General features: G+C 47.1%; 3 protein-coding genes across 5 annotated transcripts; all 3 read right to left on the bottom strand.

Annotated features, from left to right (window-relative positions):
• Nucleotides 1–45: 45 nt before the first annotated feature.
• On the bottom strand, nucleotides 46–3,429 carry LOC133118662 (dual specificity phosphatase 29-like). Its single transcript, XM_061228813.1, has 4 exons — nucleotides 3,399–3,429; nucleotides 2,615–2,832; nucleotides 1,678–1,895; nucleotides 46–616 (listed from the first exon to the last, which is right to left on the bottom strand). Exons 2-4 carry the CDS (start codon nucleotides 2,758–2,760, stop codon nucleotides 417–419), a joined length of 564 nt encoding a protein of 187 aa, XP_061084797.1. The 5' UTR covers nucleotides 2,761–2,832; nucleotides 3,399–3,429; the 3' UTR covers nucleotides 46–416.
• A 981-nt stretch (nucleotides 3,430–4,410) lies between these two features.
• LOC133118490 (dual specificity protein phosphatase 13B-like) lies at nucleotides 4,411–10,616 on the bottom strand. 2 transcript variants are annotated; one of them, XM_061228544.1, is made up of 4 exons: nucleotides 10,413–10,616; nucleotides 8,901–9,041; nucleotides 8,313–8,530; nucleotides 4,411–5,795 (listed from the first exon to the last, which is right to left on the bottom strand). In XM_061228544.1, the coding sequence occupies exons 2-4, from the start codon at nucleotides 9,038–9,040 to the stop codon at nucleotides 5,575–5,577; spliced, it is 579 nt and encodes a 192-aa protein (XP_061084528.1). In that variant the 5' UTR covers nucleotide 9,041; nucleotides 10,413–10,616; the 3' UTR covers nucleotides 4,411–5,574. The 2 variants fall into 2 exon arrangements, with proteins under 2 accessions (XP_061084528.1, XP_061084527.1); XM_061228543.1 differs by lacking the exon at nucleotides 10,413–10,616 and adding an exon at nucleotides 10,148–10,371.
• Nucleotides 10,617–10,716: 100 nt separating this feature from the next.
• paox (polyamine oxidase) lies at nucleotides 10,717–18,856 on the bottom strand. Of its 2 annotated transcripts, XM_061228128.1 has the most exons (7): nucleotides 18,412–18,856; nucleotides 16,221–16,710; nucleotides 15,144–15,343; nucleotides 14,101–14,356; nucleotides 13,648–13,760; nucleotides 12,964–13,118; nucleotides 10,717–12,096 (listed from the first exon to the last, which is right to left on the bottom strand). In XM_061228128.1, the coding sequence occupies exons 1-7, from the start codon at nucleotides 18,569–18,571 to the stop codon at nucleotides 11,944–11,946; spliced, it is 1,527 nt and encodes a 508-aa protein (XP_061084112.1). In that variant the 5' UTR covers nucleotides 18,572–18,856; the 3' UTR covers nucleotides 10,717–11,943. The 2 variants fall into 2 exon arrangements, with proteins under 2 accessions (XP_061084112.1, XP_061084113.1); XM_061228129.1 differs by lacking the exons at nucleotides 10,717–12,096; nucleotides 12,964–13,118 and adding an exon at nucleotides 13,169–13,508.
• Between the last annotated feature and the right edge of the window lie 598 nt (nucleotides 18,857–19,454).

Genomic DNA, 19,454 nt, shown 5'->3' with positions numbered 1-19,454 from the left:
TGCGCTCTGCCCCCCAGGGGATGGGGTTGCCCCGCATAAGGCACTTACTGCTGTACTTTACGTCTGTGTGTATGCTGGCAGTACATGCAGCTCAGTCCTCTGTCCATATCACTCAATGCTGATTGATTTGGCTACAGTAGAAATCATTTTTATGATTTATATTTTATTTCATTTTATGCCCTTGTGTGGGTTGCTCATCATTTGTAGCCCACATTATTTTTTGCTTGTGTATGTGTGTGTGTGCGTGCGCGTGCAAAATGCAACTTGTCAAGCAAACATTAACATAAAACAAGCTAATGTTTTCTACTTCAGAAAAAAGAAAATAAGATCTTAAGTCTAGAGGCCTAAAATGCTTGCTAACACTTTATATCACTTAGTGCAGTGTGGAATATCTCTTTCCTGAGGAGCCTGCCACCCTAAGGGTGCCTCTGCAGGGCCAGCTCTGTGTCCAGGTCTCGGAGCTGCTCCAGGAATCCTTCGTTGGGGCAGATGTCTCGGTGTCGTCGCACCGCGTTGATGGCCTCCACCAGGGTGAGGTTCTCACAGATCATGAGGTAGGCCAGGACCAGGGTCGCCGAGCGACTGACCCCCATGGCACAGTGAACAAACACCTTTCCTGCAGGTAAAGCCCCAACACACCGCTCAAACACACTGCACAAACACCTTTCCTGCAGGTGAAGCCCCAACACACTGCTCAAACACACAACCACCACAACACATCACCACAACACACCGCTCAAACACACAACCACCACAACACACTGCTCAAACACACTGCTCAAACGCACAACCACCACAACACACTGCTTAAACACACAACCACCACAACACACCGCTCAAACACGCAACCACCACAACACACTGCACAAACACCTTTCCTGCAGGTGAAGCCCCAACACACCGCTCAAACACACAACCACCCCAACACACTGCACAAACACCTTTCCTGCAGGTGAAGCCCCAACACACTGCTTAAACACACAACCACCCCAACACACTGCTCAAACACACAACCCCAACAACACACTGCTCAAACGCACAACCACCACAACACACCGCTCAAACACACAACCACCACAACACACCGCTCAAACACACAACCACCCCAACATACTGCTCAAACACACAACCACCCCAACATACTGCTCAAACACACAACCGCCACAACACATCACCACAACACACTGCTCAAACACACAACCACCACAACACTGCTCAAACACACAACCACCCCAACACAAACACACCACTCAAACCCACAACCACCCCAACACACCACTCAAACACACCGCTCAAACGCACAACCAACCCAACACAAATACACCACTCAAACACACAACCACCACAAACACACCACCCAAATGCACAACCACCACAACACACCATTCAAATGCACAACCAAACATTGCGACTGTTTGACTCATGTCAGAACAGGGGAAGACAATTTTACCTGAAAAGTATAACATTTGTTAAGTTAATAGTTTCTACTTGAGGATAAAAAAGACAAATATTTTATGTCTCATTAAAAGACCTTTTTGCAGGGAAGGTGAGTTCTTTCCTTCTTGATCGGCTTATGTTGTGCAGAAATGTGATTTGATGAAATGGATCATGATAATATAATATAATATAATATATGAAGGTAATATGGTATTGTCATTGAGGCCCAGATGAACTTGCCTCTTTGCGCCAGCGCTGTCTGAATGAACCCTGCTGTCGGGAGGAAGAAAGGTCGGAGGTGAAAGGTCGGGTGGTCTGCGGCCTCGACCCCGCAGTACTGGATGTCCGTGTCCGTGTAGAACTGGGGGCCGGTGTTGATGCGCCGGGGCCCATCCGCGGCGTTCACGATGTGCGTGACCCCCAGCCGGGAGAGGGAGGGCTTGTCCCGCGCTGAGGCCCTGAGACGCACGGAGAGAGACGCACGGAGAGAGACGCACGGAGAGAGACGCACGGAGAGAGACGCACGGAGAGAGACGCACGCTCAGCACATTTTATAAAGCATTCAGCGCAAGCCCCGGTGTAGCCTCGCTAAGAGCCACACAGCTGTTGGGCCCTTGGGCGAGGCCCTTAACCCCACATTGCTGCAGGGTGGATTGTCCCCCTATTCGGTCTAATGGGACTGTGAGTCGATTTAGGGCGGCCTGTAGCGTAGTGGTTAAGGTAAATGACTGGGACACACAAGGTTGGAGGTTACTAATCCTGGTATAGCCACAGTAAGATCCGCACAGCCGTTGGGCCCTTGAGCAAGGCCCTTAACCCTGCATTGCTCCAGGGGAGGATTGTCTCCGGCTTAGTCTCAGAGCTATAATTGAGTGTGAGTTCTGGACAATATTTACTGTGTGTACAAACATCTGTATGCGTGTGCATGGATTAAGAAATTTTCCTTTTTCAAATTCATGACTGATGACTGTTCACTGTTGTATATGTATATTTGGATGTTGTGTGAGAGAGAAGCAACCTGGGAATGTGTGGATTTATCATATCTCGTTCTGTTAGTAGGTCATAGTGTTTGAGTGAACTGTTGTGCTTTCTGATGGAGAGAATCGTTCAGTTGGTTCACAGAAATCTGTGATTTGTATTTTGGGGTTGGCGAAGGCTCCAGTGCGGGGGTACACACTCATCTCCCAGGTACAGGTCAGGCCAGACTTGATTGACAGGGCCGGCCGGTCGTCTGTCCGTCCACAGGAGACGCCGGAGTTCGGGAACGCTCGGGGTGGAGTACCGGCCTCCGCGTGCGGAGTCGGCCGTCTCTTCCTGCGCCATGCTGTCAACGGTTTTTTAACCGTCAGGGGCTTACATTCCAGAAAGTTCCAAATAGCCCTGTGGTTTCCGACCCTGCGGGCGGAGAGCGTTGTTAATGAGAGAGGTCAGAGGAGAAGGGCCAGGCTGGTCGAAGCTGACAGGAAGGCAGACGAATAACCGCACATGACAACAGTGGTATGCAGAAGAGCGTCTCTGAACACACAACCTGTCAAACCTCTAAGTGGATAGGCTACAGCAGCAGACGACTAAAGTCTAATAAATACTTAATAAGGTGCTTTCTGAGTATACATGCTTCATCAACGTCAATATATACTTTTTGGAAAATATGGGTCAAGTTAGTCTGCTGCATAATTGAGAGATTTTAGTGTTTAACTATGAGATGGGAGCTGTAGAAAAGCAAAGGGAATGTGCCGTTCTGTCAGCGGTGTAAACTGGTGACACTGTGATTACAACAGCAGCTGTTCTAGTTTGACCTCCCGGGTCCTGTGTATTTATAAAGTTCAGGCCGTTCAGTAGACGCTCACGCATCAACTGTTTTCTTGGTGGGTGTTTTTTGTCTCGGCGCTATTTAAAGCGCTAAGTTGCCTGCATAGCTGAGCTGTGAATCTGGTGGGTGAAACGGGCGGAGAATGGCTTACCTCCTGCCCTGGCCGTCTGCGCTGTTCAGACCGCAGGACAGCTGGTCTGCTGTGGTCATGCTATTTATAGGGCCGGGGTCTTTGGGCCTGGACGCTCCTGCAATGTGGGGCTGTGTCCACAGGGGGCACCACAGCGGCTATTCTTAAACGCAGGAAACTGGAGACTCTTTGCAGTTGGCATTCTCTTACCCCCCTACCCCACCACCCCAGTGCATTTAACCCCCCCCCCCCCCCCCCCCACACACACACACACACACACACACACACTTACCCCACATAAGGGCACTTAATTAAACACTCGAGTTCATGTGTACCTATGGGTGTATGTGTTGGTATACTGTTTCAGGGTTGGGCTCAATTCTTTTTTTTTTTTTTTTTTTTTTTTTTTTAAGTAGATGATCCATCCTCCTTATGTGAGTTTTCTTGTCTGCTTTATTCAGACGGGTAGACAGCAGAGAGGGTAGGAGAGGGGCGATCACAGCTCAGATTCTGCGGTGCCATGCAGAGAGGATTAATGGGGGGGTTCTACGGACTGCCACACCTTGCCTCAATTCCGTGAATCCAGTTTCAGTTAAAATGTAAAATTTTCACATTTCTAATTATTTGTGAATCCAGTCAGTTCAAGGGTCAAGACAGCGGTATATTTATTGTAGAAGGTGCCTGAAATATTTCCCAATAGATATTCGGCTATTTAATTTTATATGTTGGTATTAGTGGAAGGTCACACTTTTTACAATAAAGTTCATGAACTGGTATGTAGTTCATGATCACAGAGAGGCATGCAGCCCCCTAGTGGTCTACTGGTCACCTGCAGTACAGTGCCCTGCACATCATGCCCTGCACATCATGCCCTGCACATCATGCCCTGCACATCATGCCCTGCACATCATACATGATAGGCCAGCTCCGCCCCTGATGCCTATATATATATATACATATATATATATATGTATATATATATATATGTATATATATATATATGTATATATGTAAAGCAATCAAGATTGAAATGTTAATTGTACAGTATATTTTTATTTTTGCAACGACTTACAAATGTACAATACAAACATACAACATTCATTGCAACATAACTCACACAGCATCCAAATTTACATGTACAACACTGAACAGTCATCAGTCATGAATTTGAAAAAGGAAAATGTCTTAATCCATGCACACACATACACTGTTTGTACACAGTAAACATTGTCCGGAACTCGCACTCAATTACAGCAACCGATTCCAGAGGTACATTACACAAGAGGACCCAGACTGTCACTGAAAATGCTCATGTTATTAAGACCATTTACAGGTACAAGAGACATTTTTGGCAACACATACAGTACAATAAGCACACGCAAAAAATATTCATACAAAGGGGTTGGGTCTCTCCTTAAGCTGTATGTACACTAGCACCTTTATAGGCACAATTCAAGCATACACTAAGTAACACACCACCTGCCTTTTTGTGGTTAGTGACATAAGCATTTATGAATGTTTATGTAGTGTTGGTGAAGGTTTATGAACTGTTATAAAGTGTATTTTTATTAAGTATCCCATTTTTTTTTAAACAAACCATCTTTGGTCATGTGTTTAGTGAATCTTGCCCTTAAAAATGTAAACCCGAATTTAACCCTCACATCCGAAAATCCAGAATCCAGAATTGTACCCATTTTCATCCCAAAATCACTCCAAAATCTACCCCAAACAAATCCAAAATTACACTCGCACACATTGAAAGGCAATCCCATATACACAAAATGCGTGAAATGCATCCAAATGATACTCATATACGTTGTGCGTCACGTTGGATGAAAGCGTCAAATAAATATGGAATATAAATGGCTAAATATGTAAAACAAGGCTGTCCTGACCATCAAACCATTTGGAGTGATTGCCTTGATTGTCCAGTTTTTGCTGGAAGAACCATAGAACCATGGAATTCCATAGAAGAACCCCATCTAGGTCAAGGGTTCTTTGTCCGGGAGCTTTCACACTTCACACCTGTGATAGAGGGTTCCATAAAGAACTGAAAATGGGTTTGTCGAGCGGAGACCCCTTTTCTCCGAGTGTAGAATGCTAAATATGTAAAACGATGCTGGTCAGGCCCATCAGACCGCCTGGATTGGTTGCCTTGGCGCGTACGTTTTCGTTTTATGCGTTTGTAGATTCTTGTTCACGGTTTGTAGGCGGCCATCTTGTAGTCCCTCTCCCAGGCGAGGGTGCGCTCCAGCCGGCGCAGCTGGCTCAGGAAGCCCGCGTTGGGGCAGATGTCTCGGTGTCTCCGGACCGCGTTGATGGCCTCCAGCAGGGTGAGGTTCTCGCAGATCATGAGGTAGGCCAGGACCAGGGTCGCCGAGCGACTGACCCCCATGGCACAGTGCACAAGCACCTTTCCTGCAGGTGAAGCCCCAACACAGCGCTCAAACACACAACCACCCCAACACACTGCTCAAACACACAACCACCACAACACATCACCACAACACACTGCTTAAACACACAACCACCACAACACACTGCACAAACACCTTTCCTGCAGGTGAAGCCCCAACACACCGCTCAAACACACAACCACCACAACACATCACCACAACACACTGCACAAACACCTTTCCTGCAGGTGAAGCCCCAACACACCGCTTAAACACGCAACCCCCACAACACACTGCTCAAACACACAACCACCACAACACACTGCACAAACACCTTTCCTGCAGGTGAAGCCCCAACACACTGCTCAAACACGCAACCACCACAACACACTGCTCAAACACACAACCACCACAACACATCACCACAACACAGTGCACAAACACCTTTCCTGCAGGCAAAGCCCCAACACACTGCTCAAACACGCAACCACCACAACACATCACCACAGCACACTGCTCAAACACACAACCACCCCAACACACTGCTCAAACACACAACCACCACAACACATCACCACAACACACCGCTCAAACACACAACCACCCCAACACATCACCACAACACACTGCTCAAACACACAACCACCCCAACACATCACCACAACACACTGCTCAAACACACAACCACCCCAACACATCACCACAACACACTGCTCAAACACACAACCACCCCAACACACTGCTCAAACACACAACCACCACAACACACTGCTTAAACACGCAACCACCACAACACATCACCACAACACACCGCTCAAACACACAACCACCCCAACACATCACCACAACACACTGCTCAAACACACAACCACCACAACACACTGCTTAAACACACAACCACCACAACACACTGCTCAAACACACAACCACCCCAACACATCACCACAACACACTGCTCAAACACACAACCACCACAACACACTGCTCAAACACACAACCACCACAACACAGTGCACAAACACCTTTCCTGCAGGTAAAGCCCCAACACACCGCTTAAACACACAACCACCACAACACACTGCTTAAACACACAACCATCACAACACATCACCACAACACACTGCTCAAACACACAACCACCACAACACACTGCTTAAACACACAACCACCACAACACATCACCACAACACACTGCTCAAACACACAACCACCACAACACACTGCTTAAACACACAACCACCACAACACACTGCTCAAACACACAACCACCACAACACACTGCTCAAACACACAACCACCCCAACACACTGCTTAAACACACAACCACCCCAACACATCACCACAACACACTGCTCAAACACACAACCACCCCAACACACTGCTTAAACACACAACCACCCCAACACATCACCACAACACACTGCTCAAACACACAACCACCCCAACACACTGCACAAACACCTTTCCTGCAGGCAAAGCCCCAAGCCCACCACGGGCAAAATCACAACTGTTACTACGCCAACCCCACCAAGCAATCGGTTAACTCTTACTATGCTCTGATATACGGACACTGTTCTTTATTCTCCTTCCTCTCACAGTAATAATCCTCTAAACTATAACAATATAGCAACCACGCCTGGATCAAATTGGAACCTGTGAAATACTGACGAAAAGTGCAAGCCCAGCCTACTGGTCCTCTTGGTTGGCTCAATTGCACCAGGCATGATCAATGGAGCACAGGAAAGTAATTGAATCCAAAAGTGACCCAGGTATGACGACCCAACCCTTACAGAAACAGCCTAAGGGTTTACTGAAAAATCGTATTTTACCACTAAAGCACATTGGCTTTGATGTTCTAGGAATTATTATATTTTTACATAATTATGTTACACAATTATATTGCACAACATTTATGTCATTGGATGACCATTGGGCCAATAGGATTAGCTATAATCTGCTCCTTAAATTGAGGGCCCAGTGGTACTCCATCCCTACCCCCCCCCACACTGTCTGTGCCAGGGGTGTCTAGTCTTATCCGAAAAAGGGCCGGTTTGGGTGCAGGTTCTTGTCACGGGCCAGCACCAAGACACCTGATTGTACTGTGCAATGTCCTGACTGAAGACCACGATCAGTTCATTTGTAGAATCAGGTGTGTTAGTGCTGGGCTAAAACAAGAACCTGCACCCACACACCGGCCCTTTACGGATAAGGTTAGACACCACTGGCACAGACTGTGTGGGTCGATGAAATATATCCTTGCCCTCAACTTAAAGGTACAATAGGCTCATCAACCAATGAGCTTGAATTATTGTTCAGATATACGATGTTTTGGTAGAGTGCTGGCCCGTCACATTTAGAAACCCGAATTTAAGGACTATAAACACAGGCAGAGGGTGAGTCGACACGTCAGTGAGCCTTTTCCAATGATGGGATGGGATTTACAACGGTCTTGCAACAATGTCTTAACACAAAAGTCATACCTGTTGTACCTTTAAAGAGCGAACGTTACGAAATTGGCCCGTGCACTTTGCTCACTTGCCTCTCTGTGACAGGGCGGCCCGTATGAACTTGGCGACGGGGTTGAAGTAGGGGCTGAGGTTGAAGTCGGAGCAGTCGTCAGCCTCCACGCCGTAGTAGTCCACGCTCATGTCCGTGTAGAAGCGCGATCCCGTGTTGACGTGGTAGGGCCCGTGGGCGGCGTTCACGATGTGCGTGATCCTCATGTTGAACAGGGTGGACTTGTCACGCGCCGTGGCCCTGCGGCATTGCAAGGAGAGGACAATAAAAACACACGTCACACCAGCGCTGTCCAATCCTGTCCTATACTCCAGCCCAGTGCTGCTGCTATGGTACCTATGCATTGGCTGTGTGGATGTCGGGCCATAGTTTTGATATTGGGGCCCAGTTCTGTTGCGATGGTACCGGGTTCTGTTGTTATGGCACCTACGCATTGCCTGTGTAGATGTTGGGGCATAGTTTTGATATTGGGGCCCAGTTCTGTTGCTATGGTACCTACGCATTGCCTGTGTAGATGTTGGGGCATAGTTTTGATATTGGGGCCCAGTTCTGTTGCTATGGTACTGAGTTCTGTTGCGATGGTACTGAGTTCTGTTGCTATGGTACCTACGCATTGCCGATGTAGATGTTGGGCCAGACCTGGTTGACCGGGCCTCTTGGACTCATGTTGTCCAGCAGAAGGTGCTGGAGCTCCGATACGGAAGGTGTGCGGTAGCCGTCCTGCTCTCTCTGTGATCTGCGCTGGTCCATCCTGTTAAAGCAGAACTTTTAGTGCCCGTTGCCATGCAAAAACCTATTCACTTTGTGTGGTACTCCAGTCAAATTCAGCGTCATTTTACATTTAGTCATTTGGCAGACGCTTTTAACCCAAAGTGCATAGGTTCTACCATAAGTCAAAGCATCAAATCCAGAAACTAGCTAAATACACATGAAATGCTGTTCTAAACATAGTTGTCATCATAAGTGCATCCCTTAGACAAGGATAGGGATATCAGAAAGGAGGGGCAGGGGAAATCAGGAGGGAGGACTAAGGTAGAGTTTGAAGTTTGTACTGTCATGCTTCCTTTTGTGTGTGTGTGTGTGTGTGTGTGTGTGTGTGTGTGTGTGTGTGTGTGTGTGTGTGTGTGTGTGTGTGTGTGTGTGTGTGTGTGTGTGTGTGTGTGTGTGTGTGTGTGTGAGAGTTACAATAGACGACCCTAGACTAAGAGTGCTAACATGCACTTGATCAAGCTCAGAACAGTTCATCAGCATATGTAAGGACATCCGAAAACATGACATGATTTACTGGGACATGAAACACTGCAGCAGTGATGCATGATGTGTCAGCTTGTGTGTAAATTTATGGAGTGGGAATATACACGGGAAAGTCTGACTTGACTTATTATCCGCTTGGTGTCAGCATCTGCGATCTGGGGCAAATCCATGAAGCACTTTTAATCTGTAATGTTCCCTCCCCCTTTTGGCAGAAATGAATCTCCTCCCACGCACTGACAGTATTGTACTTCTTGTGGGAGTAGAACAGATCAATCTGATCAAGTGGATATTATGTCTCCTCACACAACAATAAAAATAGATTAATTCACAAAGCGGAAAGTAAACGGAATCGTTTTGGCCCTTCTACGCAGTTTTGCCGTTTTTAAAATCGTTTAACTGACAGACTGTTTAGGTTAGTCCGTTTGACTTTATTTCAGTGTTTGGAGTCAAAGGGGGGGGGGGGGGGGGAGTAAAACGTTATGTAGATTAACATTACAACGTGGGCGCTTTATTCTACTAATGCATAGTGCGAATTCAGAGCGGCATTCCTAAACGACGCGCTTGTTTCCATTAAAAGAAAAACTACACCACTCCAAAACTTACCTGGCCCGCCGGTGCCTGTTTCTCCCTATAGAATATCCGTTTACCTCGTAGTCCTTCGGGGGAATACTTCAACAGCGAACCCCCCGCTCTGCTTCGCAGTCCTGTTTCCTTTTTTAAATCGGCGGTATTTATAAACCCTGGGATGAAAACATGTCCCAGTTTGAGCGGCCCGCTGAGACGCATTGGCCCGCTTGGGAGCGCTTTTCATCGTGCATGACAGAAGTGTAGTCGCTGTGGAGGGGGAACACTGTCAGCCGGGACGCACCTGTACAGTAGCTGTCCAGATGTAGGCTACACCTTCCTGGCGTCTGCTGCTACCCGAAAAGAGCCTTTGTCGAACGGGAAAGTACTCCTGACCGGAGCTGTACTTCCCCGGAGCTGATTGCGGGTGTGTTTCTCTGGCTGGGCTGGGGGTTTCTCTGGCTGGGCATATCGACATATGCAAGTGGATGAAAAACGATTCCGTATTTCCAAACTCTACATTGTCTTAAATTATAAAATGTGTTTGTTTTAGTTTTTGTGTGTTTTTCATACAAATCTTTTTTCATTTAGAAAATCGACTACACAAATACACTTTTGTGGATTTTTATTCTATTCGTGAAATGTAATTAAAGTGCAATTCATTGTACAAAATATACTTTTTGCAAGATATCCAATACATCTTCTGTATAGAAAAGGATGACATGAAATTACTCACTGATGTGAAAAAGAAAAGTACAAGCTCTTTCAATTCTATGGTCTTCCATCGGACCTGCATCGAGTACTCAAGTCCAAACCGTATAAATGTCACCTCATGTGACTCATAATGTAATTTTACTTCGGAATTATTTATTCAGCCAAAATAAAGAAGCAGTCTGTGCATGATAAGTGCCTTATAAGTTTAGTTTAGTGTGGAGCATTCATGTTTGTATTGGCATGTCAACGACCAAATACATTTGTGTTTACCTCAGAGAAGCAATTATTACTGCTAATCAATCAGTCTGGGAAGGGTTAGAAAGGCTCTGTTTTGCCATAATGCACAAAACCATGTTTGGTAAAAGACTGCATATCAGAGTTGTGCCCTAATATGTAAAAGCATAGAACTGAAAGAGGCTGCACCCGTGTCAGCAGCACTGAATATCAGCAAATACTTTGGTCAAGCGTAGCAAAATCATCACATACACACTATATTTGCTTTTTCAATCTTGATAACGATTGAATAGATTCAGTTCAGCTCTTCATCAAGTAGATTTCCGTCATTTTCATAAAGGCATTTGGTCCAGCTCAATGGCCTTGTGTAGTACTTAAAATGTCAAGAAACACCAAATCACTGGAAATGGAGTCCGCAGGTATGAGGATGGACGTTTCTCGCAGAAACAAAATGGCCACTGAGTGCTGATTACTGAAAAGGTGATCAGTTATGCATCTTGCACATCCATCACTTACAAAGTGACAAATACTGTATATCTGGAGTGTGAAATTCATTTTGCGTGTTCAATAACAACCAGAGAAATGTGTGCTAGGACCCATTACTTAGAGAGCTACATACAAAGACAGGATCTGTACAAAACAGATAATCATGACGTTCACACTTCACCCCTCCCAGAACCTCCGGGTAACAGGCAGAGTAGACCGTCCAGATCTGAGCGGAGTATTATTTTGTGCAAAGCTGCAACATAGGAGGGATCCAAAACCAGCTTTTCCTGATCAGTAATACAGTATATCTTTGCTGAAACCTTCCAGAATCACATTGCTTGGGTATGTCCAGCCGAACGTTTCCGTAGGGTTTTTATCTTCGGAGGACCAGCGCCTGGCCCTCACAGCTTGGAGCTGAGGGACGCGGGGAAGGAGGACGATCCGTAGTGTGAGGCGATCCTGGTGCCCTCTCTCCAGCCCGACAGCAGTGCCCCGTGCACGGTGGAGAAGAACGTGCAGTGCGTGGCCTCCCCGGCGAACAGGACCTGCAGGGGCTGAGCGGAGAGGAGAGGAGAGGAGGTCCACGTCACACCGACACACACACAACCACGTCACGTCCTGCTGCAACTCACACACCCTCACACCGCAGTTATACCCAAACATCCACATCACATCCCTGTTCTGTAATTGGCCAAGATGTATGAAGCTGTGTTGAGCAGTTTTAGCTGGTCAACCAGCTGACTATCATACATGGTCAGTTAGTCCATCTAGACGCTACCATCTCACCCTATAGGTAGGCATGCCCCTATAGCCAGCTTCCTCCCAAGTTTTTTTTTTGTCTTTTTTCTTTCTCTCTTCTCGCCACTGTTTGAGGGTTTTTCTTCCTATAGGGAGTCATTACTTATTTGGGGGCTTAGGGCTCTGGGCTGATATTTCCCACTTGTTACTCTGTAAGATGACATTGGGACAGACTTCTGTGAAAAGTGCTACACAAATGAAATTGAATTGAAATACCAGCTGAAGCAGCTTTGATTAGCTTTATCCAGCTAGAGGCCAGCTTTGGCCAGCCACATACCAGCTATGACCGGCTATGACCGGCTACAACAGCTGAAACCAGTTAGAATCCAGTTTAGTTGGTTTCACCTGGAATTTCCAAAAGGCTAGTTATTGGCACATACCCACATCACATGCAGTGTGTATTTGCACACATTGGCATCATGTCCAGGGTATCATGTTATTCGCGCCTACAGCAACACATAGGCCTGGCTTCACAGATTAAACTCAGTCCTGGACTAAATTGAGTTCTGTATGAAGAATTGCCATTCAAAATAGAATTTAGTCTACGATTATACTTAATCTGGATTGGTCTGTGAGGCTGGCCCATAATCGTATTGTTCTTGTGACTCGTCAAAGCGTATTACCTCGGTGGTGGAGCCTTTCAGCGGGAGGGGTTCTGCCAGCATCTCGGTGTCGTACCCAGAGGAGCCCCTGGCCACGTACGAGTACGACCCGCAGGTGTAGGGCTCATGGAACCACCTGGACCGCACCATCTTCTTCGGGGTGATTGTGGGATCACCTGTCCAGAAGGAGGACTGAAGGTGAGTCACAAGTACATGAGATACGGTTTAGATTTCACCAGCGGTGGAGAGTCCAGCAGTCCGATGGTCCTGCCATGCATTTCTTCCACCCATGAACTAGGGGGAAGTGAAGAACCTGAATTAGGCAAATGGAATGTCCTCGCTCCTTCAAACGTCAGTTACAGACGTGGCAGATGGGGAGAGGTGGACCCACAGGTCGATCGTTTACACATCAGGTTTCCCAAAAAAATAACCTTCTGCAAAGTAATTGCTGATGTTTTCTTTGCTCGAAAGAAAGATTTGGAGTTCCCAACTTCTACTTCTTGCTCCGGGAAGGAACATTTAAGGGGTTGGAATGTCCTTAAAGATGGCGAAACCTTGATACATTTCTGGGTCAGGAGCAAGAAAAGGAAACCAGGAGAAAAATAAGCGATTGGAATGAGCCCTCAGTGTCACAGGGCAGGGCTACAGGGCAGGGCTACAGGGCAGCGCTACAGGGCAGCGTTAGCGGTCAGGTGTGAAGGTTACCTGTGAACTGGCGGATGAGTTGGGTCATTGCCTTCAGCACCTCCTCCTCAGGGAGAGACTCCATGTGCTCAGACTCATGGCCTGCGATCCAGCCGCAGAGGACGTGACCGTACCTGAGAGAGAACACGCCGCACGTGAGACTGCAGCACCCCTACCCAGCACGCCTGGGTCAAATACGTCATCGTTTAGCATTCAAAGACTTTTCTATGCTTTACTGGGCATGTCTGAGGGAAGGAAAGCACGTTGGGCAAAAAAATCAGAAGTCAGAAAGGTGCATAAGCACAACGTGCACACGATTTGACACACTATCTGTCCATTTTCCTGATGTTGACCAATCGGGACGCCCAAGTTCAGCAGCCCCGCCCCCTCACTGCTGCTGACCAATCAGGGCGCCCGGGTGCCGCAGCCCCGCCCCCCTCTCACTGCTGCTGACCAATCGGGACGCCCCCTCACCTCTCGGTGGGTTTGAGGACGGTGAATCCGACGAGCTTCCTCATCCACAGCCTGCGCACGTCCCGCACGGCGTCCGTCAGCGTGCTCTCGTCCTCCCACAGGAAGTGGATCACCTCGCAGTCCGCGGACCAGAAGGGCTGCTCGAACTCCAGGAAGATCTTGTTGTTGGTGCCGAAGCCCATCCTCTCTATGGCGTGCATCTTATTCAGGGGGAGGGGGGGGCTCAGCAGCGTCTTCTGGTGCTTCTTCAGGTAACCTTCACACCCAAAACAAAAAAAACCCACTTAAGTCAGTACCCCCCTTTGCAATATTTTTCTTCTATATCATAGCTTTGCTGAAAAAGACTTATCTCGCCAGATGTCAACAGATATCTTCTCATGACAAAAAGATATGACAATTATATAGCATATGATTTACTGATAAAATCAAGATTAGGCATGGTGGCGTCAGGATACAAGTGGAATTCCACCTGCTGGTTAAAGGTCCATCTTCCTAAACCCTATCCTGATTGCTCTTATATAATGTGCCAGAGGTAGGTCTAAGCAACATTGTGCACCATGCATGGAGCATGTCAGATTTTCCTGTGGATGTTAGTCTGCTGCTGGCAGTCTGCGAGTGGGCAAAAATACACTGAAGTTTCTCTGGTAGCAAAATACAACACCTGCGAAATCAATGTTTATAAGCTACCTGATTAGCATGTGAAATCAGCTGGTTTGCAGGTAACTCATATATAAAAAGAGGCAAGCAACCATGATTATGACATGCATGCAAATCCATAGTGACATGCATACATACAAAAGCGCCCGCAGTGCCTTGGATTTGAAATAAAACTATGAATATGGGGGTGAAGTATAAAGTGTCAGCTTTAATGTAACGGTGTGCACATCCATATCGGGTGAGCCGTGCAGGAAATTACTGGCTGCATCGTTTAGTTTCATATCCAGAGTGCTGGAGCCAAAGCAACAGAAATCACATCACTATTCCAAAACTTATGGCATTAACTGTATGTGACATGCATGCATTTTAAACGCGCCCTTCCCTACCCAGAGGAACAGTGAGAATAACATGGTCTGCAGGGAAAGACTGTCCGTTTTCACACTCCACCCAGACTGGGAATGCTCTCCCATTTGGCCCGGCTCTTTGGACAGAACTGTTCCAGTGGACACACTTTACTGCCGTGTTGTAGGACACAATGTCCTCTGGAAGTTCTTTCATCATGCAGTGGATTAAGCCTTCATATCCACTGAAAATACCAAAGGAGAAAAAAAGAAAAAGAAAAAAAAGAAGAGTAACAAAAAAGCAAACGGGATATGAATGATTAGGAAAGGGAAATATTAAATGGTTGTATTGGCATCAATGGTTAAAGTTATCAATGCAGGTGTGTGGGTAAGTTATCAATACAGGTGTGTTTGTGGGTAGGTTAGGAGTGGTAGTTTAGCAGTGCAGGTATGTGGGCAAGCGAAAACTGGGCATGGTTGATTGTGTGTGTGTGTGTGTGTGTGTGTGTGTGTGTGTGTGTGTGTGTGGTTAAGTTAGTGTAGGCACGCAGGCATGGGTAAGCTGGGTGCGGGGTAATGTAGTGGTGGTAAGTGTATGTGTGTGTGCGTGTGCGTGTGTATATGTGTGTGCGTGTGCGTGTGTATATGTGTGTGTGCGTGCGTGGGCGTGTGCGCGTGTGTATGTGTGTGGTTAAGTGAGCAGTGCAGGGTAAACCGGGCATGGTTGATGTGTGTGTATGTGTGTGTGTGTGTGTGTGTATATGTGTATATGTGTATATATGTGTGTGTGTGTGTGTGTGTGTGCGTGCGTGTGCGTGTGCGTGTGCGTGTGCGTGTGCGTGTGCGTGTGCGTGTGCGTGTGCGTGTGCGTGTGCGTGTGCGTGTGCGTGTGCGTGTGCGCGGGGTTAAGTGAGCAGTGCAGGGTAAACTGGGCATGGTTGGTGTGTGTATGTGTGCGTGTGCGTGTGCGTGTGTGTGTGTGTGTGTGTATATATGTGCGTGCGTGTGCGTGTTTGTGTGTATATGTGTGTGTATGTGTGTGCGTGTGCGTGGGTGTGGTTAAGTGAGCAGTGCAGGGTAAACCGGGTAAAGCTCATGGGCCCGGCCGCTCGGGTGTCTCACCCAGGGAAGGTGCAGTCCAGGCCCTGCAGGGTGTGGTACATGCCGAAGGCGCCCAGGCCCACCTGGTCCATGGAGTGGGTGCCGCTGATGCAGCACTCCAGCTTGAGCAGGGCGCTCATGGCGGCGAGGCGGAGCTCCCTGACGGCGGCGTCCCTCCAGGCCTCGGCGGCCAGGCCCGGCGCGCAGCGCTTCAGGTACTCGCCCACGCTGGGCACGGGCTCCCCGCCGCTCCGGTGGAAGCGCTGGCACTCCTCCAGCAGCCCCCGGAACAGCGCCTCGGCCGGCTCCGTCAGCTCCGGGCCCAGCCGCCGGCCCGCGCTGGAGAACCAATTGGGCACGAAGGGCGGGTGGCCGCCCACGTCCACGGCCTGGTTCTGCTCGCTCGCCGCCTCCGCGTCCAGCAGCTGGTACCGGCAGGCCAGCCGGAACACCGGGTTCTCCTGGCACGGCCCGTGGATCCAGTTGGCGCCGATCTCCACGATTTTGTCGCCTGGACACGGAACAGGGGGATTGGGAAGCTGCGGTTGTGTTGATATTGGTGAGGGCGGTGGCCTGTAGCCGAGTGCCTCGTGGTTAAGGCACATGACTGGGACACGCAAGGTTGGTGGTTCAAGCCCTGGTGTAGCCACGATAAGATCCGCACAGCCGTTGGGCCCTTGAGCAAGGCCCTTAACCCCCACATGGCTCCAGGGGAGCATGTCAGCTAAATTATGATAATATGATGTAATGTAAAGAAATCCCAGGTCAGGTCAAAAGCACGGCAGCATACGAGAGGAGAACGGTGAGTTTAGCAGGTATTACATAGTTACTGAGTAAAGACATGAAAAAGGACGGTTGGTAAATGAGTACCGTTTCCATATCAACAAGCCAGGAGTGGACTGGTTCAATGAGTCCATCTTGTCTGCCTCTGAACTGTAAATGGAGTTAAACCTGAGAAACTACAACAGCCATTCCAAGAAAAGGATTTCACACAGCAAAGTTATTACGAAAAAAACTAGGTGTATGAATTGTTCCGTTTAGTTTTTTTTTAGACATGAAGAGACCTTAAATGTCCTGTAAACATATGGCTAATCTATGCATATCATGTGCCATAAAAACTGGTAACCTGAAATGCACTGTGTATGTGATACTTCCCATGCACATGTACCTCTTTATATAATGTGCAATAAAACGATTAACTTTAATCAGAAAATTATCCAGAATGTTCTCTCCCTGCATTTCAGGGAGTAGAATCGTCTTTGATCACGTTAAGAGAGTTCTCTCACCATATCTCCCCGATGGTGCACACTGAAATTGGATTGCCGCTTAGTGTTCCCACACTGTCACGAATTCGAATGAATTGAAACGAGTACGAGTCCCCCAAAAGAAATTGTGTGAAAATTCTGATAAGCATCAGTGAGATCATGTCACAAGATAGCTGTGTGTGGTTAATTGATGTGTGGTAGTCTTTTGTAAAAAAAATTTTTTATTGTATACCGATTTTTATCTCGGGTGAAATCATCTTAATAATTCTTGACCACACTGTGTGTGTGTGTGTGTGTGTGTGTGTGTAAATGTCACTTACGATCGAAACCTAGGTTCGCGCGCATGCGCGTCATGTCATGTCATGTGAGCTTCAGCTAATCATAATTATGTAAGGAATCGGGCACCCGAGCAAAGTAAATCATAAGAAGAGAAAATATTAAAAACGGGGCTTTTATGTGTCAAAAAGACGCCAGCGGAAACGAAGTACTTCCACTTTGACTGAGAACTAGACCGATTGTGTGAATGATTGCAGGCGGCCTACGCTAGTTATTGTAGCAGTTCCCACGCGAACGGGTACTAGGCTAACATAGGAAGTAGACTTTGCCATTTAATTTAAACGTCAATAGATTTGTTTACCTAATGTCGATGTGGAAATATGAATGACATATGGCGCTACGATTTAGCATTTGGTGCTTCAAAAGGTTAGATCAGGTTATACGAAAGGGATTGAGTACAATTCACTTCATAACGGTGGACGTCGTTAGGGAAGTCAATAGGCAATATTTAATTGACTGCATCTGCCCTCGGCCATTGTTTTCAGCGCTGTTATAAATAATAATATCATTATGTCGTGTATTTTGGTTACTCGAGTCTTCCAGTAAATAGGCAGTCTGAATTGATCGACACTAATTACACGCGGTGTCTTCTTTTCAAACTAGGCACTTACCCATCCGACCCGTTCGTATTCTTCCACCACATGTCCCGGTTGCTTCAAGGATACGTACGTTGTGAAAACCGTGATTCAGTAGCTTTTGGGCAGCTCCGATTCCCGAAATTCCACAGCCGACGATGATGATGTGTGAATCCAGACCTTTAAGAAATGCCATGACTGAAATGTCTAGAGAACAGTTCGCAAGCTAGTGATCTTGGTTGGTAAACTTAAGAAAACACAATGGCTGACGTTTGACAGTTGAAGGCGAAACGCATTCGGTTATTATTCCGTTTAAGGTCGGATATACATACAGTAGGACGGATGTGCGCACACATAAAATGTGTAGGATTTCTGAAAGCTGTCTAACCTAAATTCACCCTTTCAGCAGTACTAGTTAACTGGACTGGATGCATGCAGTGCTGCACGTTTAATTTCTGGACGTAGTGTATCACGTGACGATGCGAACGCATTCTGTAGCAGTGCCTGTAGTCGGTATGATTTTATATTCCAGGTTGAACCTACTGTGCATAAATTATGTGTTGCCAATGTCGCGCATTTGTCAGTATGAAGTGTCAGTATGAAGTAGGTACAGTGTTTGTCAATAAAAAGGGACTGTTTGTTGTCTAAGTACTTTTTCCAATGTACCTGAATTTACCTTCTCAACAAATTTGGCAGTTCTCCGCCACTTCCTTTTGAAAGTAAGTGTTATTACTGACCAGAAGGCGGCGCTGTTTTTCCTAAATTGCCCGTTGTTGTACCTCTAAAAATCAACACAGAAGGCCAAATGCAGAGGAGAGGGAGAGTAAACTGGGAAAAGCAGGCCCTGCTTTCAATACAGTTTGTTTCCCTCATTTACTGTGGTTTTTCTTTGATGTCGACAGTTACCCATACATATAGTTATTTCGAAAATAGTTGGCTGGGTAGATGTTAATGTTAATTTAATTCTGGTAACGTTAGACAGTCGAGTCAAAGCCAAGGGTTAAACGTAACTAAGGCTGAGGTCTATGGCTCGTTTCATGCAATTGATATTATGTAGTTTACGAAGGTGCTACGAAATC

The sequence above is a fragment of the Conger conger genome, chromosome 18 (genome assembly GCF_963514075.1).
Source record: "Conger conger chromosome 18, fConCon1.1, whole genome shotgun sequence".
In the NCBI taxonomy this organism is placed as follows: Eukaryota; Metazoa; Chordata; class Actinopteri; order Anguilliformes; family Congridae; genus Conger; species Conger conger.
Note: the sequence above shows the minus strand (reverse complement) of the source record. Positions and strands in the feature narration are given on the sequence as shown.